Source organism: Callorhinus ursinus, unplaced genomic scaffold, assembly GCF_003265705.2.
Source record: "Callorhinus ursinus isolate GAN/ISIS: 27379988/994484 unplaced genomic scaffold, GSC_fseal_2.0 scaffold8, whole genome shotgun sequence".
Lineage (NCBI taxonomy): Eukaryota > Metazoa > Chordata > Mammalia > Carnivora > Otariidae > Callorhinus > Callorhinus ursinus.
This window is the reverse complement of record NW_027397070.1, coordinates 71,066,409-71,078,055: the sequence shown is the minus strand read 5'-3', so window position 1 is coordinate 71,078,055 and position 11,647 is coordinate 71,066,409. Positions and strand designations below refer to the sequence as shown.

The window sequence follows — 11,647 nt, the reverse complement described above, 5'->3', positions numbered from 1 at the left end:
CACCACTCCAGCAACCCTCAGTTTGATTCCTGAGATTAAGAATTCCTCATATCAGTGAGGTCATATGATACATGTCTTTCTCTGATTGACTTATTTCACTCAGTATAACACCCTCCAGTTCTATCCACGTTGTTGCAAATGGCAAGATTGCATTCCTTTTGATGGCTGCATAATATTCCATTGTGTATATATACCACTTCTTCTTTATCCACCCTCTGCTCTCTCCGCTTCCATTCCTGCCCCCCTGCAGCCTGTTTTCCAGATAATGAGAGAATCTTTAAAAAAATGTTTAGGGCGCCTGGGTGGCTCAGTTGGTTAAGCCACTGCCTTCGGCTCAGGTCATGATCCTGGAGTCCCGAGATCGAGTCCCACATCGGGCTTCCTGCTCAGCGGGGAGTCTGCTTCTCCCTCTGACCCTCTTCCCTCTCGTGCTTTCTATCTCTCATTCTCTCTCTCTCTCAAATAAATAAATAAAATCTTTAAAAAAATGTTTAAAAATTTTCTTGAAACATGTTCAAACTCAGAGAAAAGTTGCAAATAACAAACAGTACGCAGAAGTGCCCCCAGTGATTTGAGAGTTGAGTTGCTCTTCCAAGCCTACAGAGGGGCCACCAGCCCGCTCGCATTCCCCTCCGTGGCACCCGGGCCCGCGCAGAGCCACACGCCACTCCTCCTCGGCCTGGCCATTCAGTTCCCTTCCGTGTGAACATTTCCTCAGTCTCCCCTTGACTTTCGTGCCCTTAAAATTTTTGAACATTGCAGGCCAGTTACTTTGTAGAATGTTCCTTCAATGTAGGTTTCCCTCCTGTTTCCTCATGATTCGATTCAGGGTATGTAACTTGGGCAGAAAAATCCAGAAGCGACACTGCCTTTCCTCACTGTGTCCTGCTGGGTGCCGGCAGTTTCATTTTGTCACGTAACTGGTGATAGTGTTCACTCTGGTCGCTTGATTTAGGGAGAAGTGTCTGCCCGATGTCACCGTAAAGCCACTTGCTTCCCTTTGTCATTGAGAACTATTTCATTTGGATGTGCTTTGAATCTACATAAGTATCTCATTTCTCATCAGATTTTTTAAATTTATCAATATGGGCTCCTGGTTTCCTACTTAATTTATGTAATCTGTGACTATCAGTATTTACTTTGATTGACCAGTATTCTTTGAGCATGTCTTTCCTTCCTCCCACAAAATGTTCCAGGCCGGGCTCTGGAGTGCCTGAGGAGCCCTGGTTCCTCTGCAGGAGAATGGTCCTGAGAACCCGAACGGGGCGCTCGATGTGCTTGTTGCTGGGATGTTGCTTCCCCCAGGCCCTCTCCGTGGGTAGAGCGAGGACTGTGTGGGTGTACGCTGTTATTTATGTCTGTGTTTTGATGTCTCTGTACATTGAAAGTCATGAGGTCACACTGATGCCTCCGATTCTAATCCAGGACTGCAGGAATCGTAACTTCCTCGAAACTCCCTTCTCTGGCGGTGAGGAACCTGACTCCCCTTATCCTGAACCTGTTTACTTATGTGATCAGTCCTCCTGGATAGAACACATCTCCCCTCTCTGTTCACCCTGTTCCGTTTCCCTGCAGGGATGTCCTGACCCCAACATCTCCCCGGTTGGGCTCTGACCCCTGCTCCCTGCTGGGTCCTGCCTAAAGGGTGCTAGTAGGAGACTGGAGGGGCGGAGGAGGCAGAAGGGACTGGGGTCTTCCTGCCTGCTCCTCTTCCTTTGAGTGACGCCCTTAGTAACGCTTCTTCCTTCTGGCCAAAGTGCCTGCTAGCAGTGGGCAGCGGGTCCCAGGTGGGCGTACTCCCACACTTTGGGAGATCCCAGCTCCCTCCCAGCTCCCTGGCTCCCAGCCCATGGGATCCACCTTTGAGCCTAGAGACCCCAGTACCAAGCAGCAGCATTGCACCCTCAGCTCAACAGAGCCCTTTGCCTAGGTGTCAAAAATTCCAGCATCTTCCTTCGGTTCCCCTGATCCACGTCTGCTGTCCCCACGATAAGTTCCCTTCCTGCTTTTTAGTTACCTCGTTAACAGTTCTTTATGTCAGATTTTCTTATTCATTAACTGGTGTGTTTCTGTCTCTTGACTCTACCCAGTCCGGATGGCGGAGTCACCTGCTTTTTTATTGATACTGATTGAGAGCCCATTTGAAATGTTACTCTTTCTGCTTTTCAGCTGTTAAGTCCTCTGTGATCAGCATGATTTCATGGCCCCTTACATCTGTGTGGTTAGGGTGGTCTGCCGCTGCGGTGTGATTCTCTGTTCTGGTTTAGTTAATGCAGTCTTAATAATTTTTACACACCAGTGTCGTATTTTTACTCTGTCCTCAGAACTCTTGGATATCGTTTCAAGTGTTCATCTCCGTTTCCATGGTTTTTCCCCAGTTTATCTGACTGGCCCTGATGAACCCATGTCCATCCATGTCAGGTAAATTTGCACAGAACTGTGTACAAGGCCAAAAAAAAGCAACAAAATTGCTTCTATCAAAGAGTAGGAGAGGGGCGCCTGGGTGGAAGTGGGTTAAGTGTCTGCCTTTGGCCCAGGTCATGGTCCCCCCGAGGCCCTCATCCATCTTTTCTCCCTCTGCCCCCCCCCAACTCTGTCTCTTTTTCTCTCACATAAATAAAATCTTTTTTTTAAAAAAAAGTAGGAAACTTGATGAGGAAGGTAAGTAAGATGATTGATGTGGAAAGAGCAGAGACAGAGTGATGAGGGCATCCTGGGTGGCAGCCTTGCTGTGAGGCACTTCCACCCGCCTTGATGTCAGTGTTCGTGGGGCCCCTGAGGTGGGCAGGGAAGGCGTTTTGCCCATTTTATGGGTGAGGAAAGTTAATCACAGAGGACGAAATGACTTCCCTAAGATGGACGGCTACCAGCTGGTGCACTTGGGACCTGAGTCTCCCGCCTGGAAGCTGGGGCTCTCCCCCCCCTCACTCCCAGCAGAACAGACCACTTAAATACGACGCAGAGATGGTTACAGCCGGAGATGAGGATAAACACTTCATGCTCCCACAACATGCTCTCAAGCACAGATGAATGACAGGTTAACTATTTTTAAAAAGCCATTTAGCAAAAAACATGATTGAATATCAGATCTTGTAAGAGTTGATAACTTTCTAAGCCTTAATAGTAAAATGACGAAGGAAGAATGAATCAATTCAGTTTTATTAGAAATACTTTTATTAAAAGTAATAATTTCTGTAAGAATAATATAAGATGAAAAGCGGGGACATAAGAGGCGTGGTGTTTACAGGTATGCTGTCTGACAAGGAATAAAACACTTACGCAGTCCGTTAAACAAGATTAAGACATGATTAGTGAGCAAATGGGATGAGTAGATAATCTTCATAATAGGGTGTACAGCCGGCTTCACTGGGCCTCAGAGAACTGCCAGTTTCAAAGGCAGATGACACATCCATGTACGGCGTTGGGGAGGGGAGTGGTGACTCAGGCCATAGTATGGACGGCAGATTAGGAGCTGCAGAAAATGATAGTGTCCTTTGGAGAGTCCTGGAATTTCAGCCTAAAATTTATTTTAAAATAGTGAAAAAAGCTTGTGTGCATGAAAATGTTCATTGTGAAGTTATTCACTGTAAGAAGATAATAGTTTTTTGGGGTTTTTTTTTTTAAGATTTTATTTGTCAGAGAGAGAGAGAGAGTGAGCATGAGCAGGGGGAGCTGTAGAGGCAGAGGGAGAAGTAGGCTCCCCGAAGAGCAGGGAGCCTGGTGCGGGGCTCAATCCCAGGACCCTGAGATCATGACCTGAGCCCAAGGCAGAGGCTTAACGACTGAGCCACCCAGACATCCCGGGAAGATAATAGTTTTAAAGATTAAATGTTTAGGGGCACCTGAGTGGCAGCGTAGTCAGTTAAGCATCTGACTTCAGCTCAGGTCGTGATCTCAGGGTCCTGGGATTGAGCCCCGTGTCATCAGGCCCTGTGTTCAGCACTGAGTCTGCATCTGCCTCTCCCTCTGCCCTCCCCCCTCTCATGCACGTGCACTGTCTCTCAAATAAATAAAATCTTTTTTAAAATAATGAGGGGCACCTGGGGGACACAGTCAATTAAATGTCCAACTCAGTTTTGACTCAGGTTGTGATCTCAAGGTCGTGGGATGGAACCCCAGATCAGGCTCCACGCTCAGCACAGAGTCTGCTTCAGATTCTCTCTCCGTCTGCCCCTCCTGCTCATGTGTGCACGTGCACTCTCTCTCAAATAAATAAATCTTTCTTTTTTAAAAAATATTTATTGATTTATTTGACAGAGCGAGAGCAGGAACACAAGCAGGGGCAGTCGGAGAGGGAGAAGCAAGCTTCCCACCGAGTAGGGAGTGGGGCTCGATCCCAGGACCCTGGGACCATGACCTGAGCCCAAGGCAAACGCTTAACGACTGAGCCACCCAGGTGCCCGAAATAAATCTTTCTCTAACAAAAAAGAAATGTTTAACCTATCTGTTCAACAGACACACCATTTACAGTTGTTGGTGTGTCAACTTAGTGAAATAGTATGCATCTGTTAAAATGATAATTGAGTACAGAGACATGAAATGTCTAAGAAAATAATACAGAAAATATGAAACATTGACTGTCTACGAGCAAGATGGAACGGAAACACGGACAAGTTAAATTGACTCTTGGCACGATTCCGGGTGGAATTTTCTTTGACTTGCATGACTGGTTTGTACATTTACAACAGTGGCTACCACTTTTTGTGAGTCGTTGGGGTATTTGTGGAAGGATCCAGAACGTTGCATTGTACCCCTGCCAGAGCGGGCGTTTCTATGGTGTGCTCTCGGCTGTGCTTAGTGGTAGAGTTTGTTCGTAGCTGGTCAGTGTGCTTTTCTTTCTGCATCTCTCTCTTCAGGTGGTAAAATAGAACAGATCAGATTTGTTGGGATTGTTTTTCTTCATTGTAGAAGGAACGGTACCATGCGGTTCCCCGAGAAGATACCAAGAGAGGTTGAGGTTTTCGGTGGCTGTTTGAAGTACATAATTTCCATTAGGAGTTCTGGGAATTTTGGTGTGATATTTGAAAGAAATAAAGATGAGCCATAGATGACCTTTCAGGTTGTAGCTCAAGGGTTTTCTTTAGCCTGGCCTTTTTTTTTTTTTTTAATCAGGCCCTATGTGTTCTGTTCCCTCATCTCTGTGCCGATGAGCACTTACACTGATAGTGTTAACAGTTCCCCAGTGGAAATGTTTTGCAAAACTAGTAGTGGAGAATTTAAAAAAGAACTGTGTAGAATATAGGTTAGCATCAAATGGGGATTTGGGCCTGGAGGTGAAAATAACAGGTGTCAGGTATAAGAGATGTGATTAAATGGATGTCAGACCAAGGGCGGGACAGGTGGTGGTGGGGAGTGAGCTGCCTCGGGAGGTGAACCACGTGACGTCTGTCCTGGCGCTGCCACTTGCTCTGCTTCTGGAAGGGAACTACCCACACTCTCTGGAGTGCCGTCCACGAACTGGGGATGGCTTAACACCACTGAGACATCTTCCTGTCACAGTTCTGGAGGCCAGAAGTCCAAAGTCAGGATGTGAGCAGGGAAGACTCCCTGTGTCTTCCAGCTTCTGGCAGAGGCGGCGTTCCTTGGCTTGTGACCAAATTGCTCCAGTCTGTGCCTCCACCCTCTTGTAGCATTTTTCCCTCTGCATCCAAATACCTTCTTTTTAATAAGGACTCCAGTCCTGTTGGATTTAGGGCCCATCTCATTCCTGTTTGTGACCTTACCTTAATTTGCACAGACCCTACTTCCAAATAAGGCCACGTTCCCAGGTTCTGGATGGACACTATTGATTGGGGGGCAGAGGGGAGACGTGACACTATTCAACCCAGTAGACTGTCCCCAGAAACCTGGCTCAGTTTCCGCCTCCTAAAATGCAGAACACGTGAGTGCTGTGGAAAGTGCTTCTCATTTGTTACTGAAGTCACTGTTAGAGGCTCCATGCAGTTAGTAAGGATGGTTACAATGTCCAGGAGTACTGTTCGCGTGCTGTAAAGGTTGCCCCCATTCTTGGAGAATGTCTTGTGTTCCCCCAGCTGCCCCGTGGCTCCACTGAGCTGACAGGTGGAGCCCGGCGCTTGCTCACCTGGAGGATAGCTAGTGTTATGGGCTGCAGTGGGTCACTGCAGGACGGCTGCGAATGTGCCCACCAGTTGCTTGCCCGGTGAAGTAGACCCTAGCTTTAGTGATTTTTACTGGGGGATCTCTGGTGTGGCAGCGTTTGTTACAACAGAGTGAAGTGTAGGTGCGATGATAAACATCTACATTAATTGAGCATAAATGCAGACTTTCCAAAACTTGCCAGATATTAAACATTTAAAAAGTAAACTTTTTTCTAAAAAAGCTGTGTAATTTAGTAGAATGCCCCGTCAATTGAATTTTTATGTAGTCTCAAGAGAGTAAATTGTTGATTTCACTTTTTTAAATTTGTAGCTAAACCATTTACACAACTGGTGAAGGAGATGCAGCTTCATCGAGAAGACTTCGAAATCATTAAAGTGATCGGAAGAGGGGCTTTTGGAGAGGTAAGAGAAACTTCAGGTGCTGACTTTGCCTAACGGCCGCAACAGCACCTTCAGGACCCGGTGCGCTGATCTGGGGAGGGGGTCATTACTGGGATCGTTGGGGGAGTGGTGCTCGACGGGCAGAGTCGGAAAGCCAGAATTAAGAGAAAAAGAAGCAGAAGCTTGTGACAGGTGAGTTGCCCTGAATATTGTTTCTTAGAGACAAAGAAGTCTATTAAAAATCCATTTGTGAATTGAAAAATAGCTCGGTGGTCCTTTTCCAGAGTGCGAGGAGGGCGAGGCAGTGGCACGGCCCTCTGCACGGCCCTCTGCACGGCCCTCCTGACCTCCGCTCGCCTCAGGCGTGCTGGCCTCGCTGCCCTGGGCCGGACAGCCAGACCCCGGAGGCCATGGCCTCTGCCCCGGGCGCCTTGCTTGGCGTCATGCCCCCACCAGGGAGGCCCAGGTCCCCGCCGCGGACCAGGATCAGGGAGTTTTACAGTGCGCCTCTTTGACTTTGAAACGTATTGACCCCTCTGCGTAGACTCTGCCTTTAGCTCGGGCTGGGGGAGCCTGTGTGTGTGTGGGGGGGGCTTCTGAGGAGAAGCAGTGACACGCTGCCCCACCGCAGCAGCTGATCTGTTCTGCCTGCCGGTGAGCCCGCCTGCCGTGACTGCACGGCTACGAAATGCGGTGTGGGGGCGGCTGTGCCGGGCACACATTTCCCACCGTGCGCCAGACAAAGTATGAAGCAGTGAGTTCACCGGGTGGCCGCTTTGCGCTCGGGTACCTCCTCTGCCTACTGAGTTGAACAACGCCTGTGATCTGTCTTAGAAAACATGTCCGTATTTTTGACGATTCTTCTGCTACAAGCACCTGATGGTACCCCTACTGTATCTGCTTTGGTAGAATACACAGGAAGGAAGTAGTCCTCCAAAAATGCTTTATAAATAGTCGAGTGAGAAAGCCCTGGCCTCCCTGAGCGAGTGTGGACAGTTGTGTGTCGTGCCCTCGTTTCTCCCTTGGAAACTGCTCTGGCCTGCGATCAGACCCCAGCCCCAAGTCCTCACGCCGTTCTCTCTGCCACCCCACGCTGACTTCATGCCACCCCTCCGTGGGCCCTGTGGCCGGGGCTCCTCATATCACCGGCTCCCTCGTCTAGCTCCTCCTGCCCCCCAGCCTTTCTGCATCTTGTCTGGGCTCCCTGCACGTGCTCGCCAGCCCTCCCCTGCCAGGACTAGAATTTTGGATTCTTAACAGTACTACCATTACGTGGCACTCTGTGGTAATGAGGTGTTATTGCTGTTGCCTCCTGGGATATTCCTGTTGTCATATACCCGAAGTGTGCCCAGTTTCAGTGACAGCACTGAGCGGATTACAGAAATGAGGACTCTGTCAGTGCTGGGACCGTCTGTATGAAGAACATATATGGTTCTAACTGAACTATTTTTTCCTAATGACACGCCAGGGGAGGGTTTCTGTGGGGGTCTGCAGTGGTGCCCGAGTATGTGGACCGATGGCACTAAGATCATGGGACATGCCACTTAGGAGCCCCCTCCCAGAGAGAACGTGGACAGTCCGGAACTCCACGTCCTGTGACAAGAGCATATGAAACTGGTAGCTCAGAAGTGCACACCGCCCCCCCCCACACACCACCACCACTCAGGCAGAGTTGAGAGAAACGTTTCTGGATGATTCCATAAACAAGATTGGGAATATTTGGGGTATTGTCCTTTTCCTTGAGCACAATGGCTTTGGAAACACTTTCAGGATCGTGGGGACAGCTGGTCTAGGAAGTGCTCTCATCAGCGTGGGAGCACTGACACCTTCTAGCCCCTGCCTGAACACCGCTCTACCAGGAGGATGAGAAACTGAGGCCCATGGGCCCAGAATGGCTTGTGCTGGAGCTGGACTTGAATCCCGCCCGAGAGAGGTAGATGTGAGCTCCAGTGGGGCGGGTAGGAAGGCTGTGGGGCTGGAGCCCTCGGACACAGGGAGGAAGGCTTGGGAGCAGTGGGTAGGTTTTTAAGGTTTTTCTGATGACAATCCCAGGCACGCGCCAAAGAAGGAGGACGGTGACCCCCCCTGTGCACCCATCGCTTACCGCTGGAGGTTTTTGAACTGAGCGAGTGGGGTGCCAGGTGCAGCATGGCTAACATAGTCTTGAGGCTTAGAAGAGCGCAAATCTGTGTTTACTTAAAAACTCTTCTTTCCTCAGCAGCTCATTTTCCAGCGTTTCATTTCCCCCAGGCAATTAAGATTTCACTGTAGTTATACGAAAACGTGCTGGCCTTTTGTTCCCTTAACTACATTGTTGTTAAACTCCTGTTCGTATTCCAGGTTGCTGTTGTCAAGATGAAGAACACTGAACGAATCTACGCCATGAAAATCCTCAACAAGTGGGAAATGCTTAAAAGAGCAGAGGTAAGCGTGGAGTAGTGACGAATCAACAGTTGAACGGGGGTTTACGTGAGAGGAAAGGGGCCATGACACCGCGTGGGGTCCAGACCACAGCCCTCCCAGATCTGGGCCTCCCTCCTTGACCCAAGTGAACTGCTTTTTGTCGCCACGGCGTCAGCCCCTTCCTGGCTGTCCACTGCGCTGCAGAGCCCCTTCCCCCGCCAGGGCTGTTTACCGAAAGGGAACATTAAAGCCTTCACGGAAATTTTAGGCATTTATCTCAGTTCTACTTCATGCGCAAAAGGCATTATTGAATTTGGAGCCTACTTAAGTACAGAAATGTCTTTAATACTCCCTCCTAGAGGGAGGATGAGAATCATAAGTAGATGTTTCAGATGCGTTTTTCCTGAGTTCTGTGTCCATGTCTGGGGTGCCTATTTCATGCTTCCAGCCCCTGATGGAGACAGGCGAGGCTGCGGAGCGAGCCCGAGCTTTTCCTCTGGTGCTGCCCAGACTCGTCCCCCCGGTCTGTCCTCACCAGCTGTGCTCTGTGCCCCTCTGCTTCGCTTTGGGCTCCGTCACTTACCCTGTGTCCTCTCGCTGGACTGCCCAGGCCCAATGCCCTCCACAGCCTGTGGCAGGCATCCAGCCTCACCCGTTCGCCCCATCCACGCCACCCCTCCTGTGCCCCAGCTGTGAAGCAAGCTCACCCTGGGACTGCACGCCCCCAGGATTGGCCACCTCCTCCTATGGGAACTCCTTCCCTGGTTTCTGGCCTCCCTCATCCTGTCACTCTGAACCTTGCTTGTAATTTTAGGTGACCCTTCCTCCTGTGTTCTGTAATTCTACCCTGGGGTGATGCTGCCACCTTGGGCAGATCACAGTACAGATGTTTATTCTGGTCTATCCCTCTCCTGAGCTCAGGTTGTCATTAACTAGGTGGGTGGACATGCTCACTCAGCATCTTGAGTTCATCACGTCTGTCATTTACGGCTTCTTCTGTTCCCCGTGTGTACCCCCCCTTCCTGCCTTGCGCCCCCACACGGCCTCACCCTGGATTGCCTAGTGAATGCATCACCATTTGTGCGGTCACCTGGGCTCCAAATACCTTCCTCACCTGGTGCCCAGCAGCCCTTCTTCGCACCACTGGTGCTTTGGTTGTCACAGGAATGCCACTGAAGTGACTCTTCCGTGGGGAACAAAGCAGCTAGTGTTCCATAAAACTTTAGGGGAATAAATGCTAGTAGCAAATTCATTCAAGTTTATATTTTTATAGGAGTGAGAAGTTTCAAGATTAGGGAGAGATGATTCTCACCTTATCATACTAGTTAGTATTTACCCAAATGTCATGGTGAGTACATTTTAAAATTATGGAATTTTGAAATTTAAATCTGGTTACAGAGATCCTGTCTAATTGGCATACTCTGAAAAGTCCAAGAATAATTATGATTATGTATGATTTATAATGATAATTATGATTATCTCAGAATATATGTAATGGGGTGTATGTGTGTGTGATGGTACAAAAACATAATATTGATATAAAATGCTGGTTAAAGTAATTAATCTTTTTATTTAGTAAGCCTGTATTGAACATTAAATTTTACTAACTTTACTAAAAATCTTTAAATGCATGAAGTCAACAAGAGGAGGCAGTAGAGAAGTTGCAAAGCCGTGTGAATTCATAACTTGTGGATCGTGCTGGGCTTTTAGCTCATAAAAAAAAAAAGACCTGAAAGTTTGCTCTCAAAACAAAAAACTGCTGAATAATATGTATATTTCCTGTATGTGGGTCACTGTGCTGCTGATCCTCGGTGTAAAAATGGGTTTCATTCTACATGTGGGTAGGCAGACGCTTGAGAACGCGGAGCATCTTGTGGCCGCGCCCTGCACCAGGTCCTGTGGTCTTGGTGGCCACTGGCTGAGGAGCCGCAGGGGCTCTGGGACCTCTGGTCTCTGCACAGTTGGGCATTGGAAGCTGAGTGCTGGCCCATTGAGTTATTTTCTCTGCTTTTAATTAGTAGAATCGGGGCACATCTACTTCAATCATCTTTTTGAAAGAAAAACTTGAGAAAACAAGTTTAGACAAAGCTTATAGGAAACAAGTATAGAGGCCACTGTGAGTCTCCTGAGAGAACAGGTAGAATTCTGCAGTGCCTGGCAGAGCAGGGCCCCTGTTAGTGCCCTTCTCGTTTTTGTGAAGCTTTGCAAGTTTCAAATACAAGAAGGAGTTAAAAAGTTCTGTGCTTAATAAAGAGAACGTTTTATTATAATTTTGTCAGAGAACCTGGGCATTTTAAATACAGGGGCCACCTATGTAGTAAACCTCTTGAAGAAACCATGACAGCCTAAAAGCTAGCTTTTTACCCATATGCGATAGGCCATAGGTCTTCATAGCATCCTGTTGTGATCATGTGCATCAGTATATTGGAATTAAATGCCACGGCACGGCTCAGATCAGGAGGCGGGGGTGTGCCCTCCCCTGTCAGCCATACGGTCTGCGAGAGGGCAGACCCGGGGTGGCCACGCCACAGGCCGTCAAGATGAAGCTGGCCTGCTCAGGAGAGGTCAGGCATTGCTGGGTGGGAGGGGCTAGCATCCACCCTCGAGCCAGGTGGACTGTCCTGGCTGGAGCAGTGGGCACGTGATGGGGGAGGGTCATCATGAGGAAGGGGTTCTCCCAGTCCGCAGTGCCCGTGTGGAAGGGGCTGGGAGGCACCCGGAGGTGCTCGGCCTCTCAGCTGGTG

General features: G+C 48.9%; 1 protein-coding gene across 4 annotated transcripts in view; it reads left to right on the top strand.

Annotated features, from left to right (window-relative positions):
- Nucleotides 1-11,647, top strand: part of CDC42BPB (CDC42 binding protein kinase beta) — a 99,621-nt gene that overhangs the window by 34,914 nt on the left and 53,060 nt on the right. For all 4 annotated transcript variants that reach the window (XR_003207583.2, XM_073895912.1, XM_073895913.1 and 1 more), the window contains exons 2-3: nt 6,430-6,521; nt 8,841-8,924. Coding sequence is in view for 3 of the 4 variants with exons in the window: in XM_073895912.1 (XP_073752013.1) it covers nt 6,430-6,521; nt 8,841-8,924 (176 nt within the window). In the remaining variant the exon portion in view is untranslated. The remainder of the gene's footprint in view (nt 1-6,429; nt 6,522-8,840; nt 8,925-11,647) is intronic.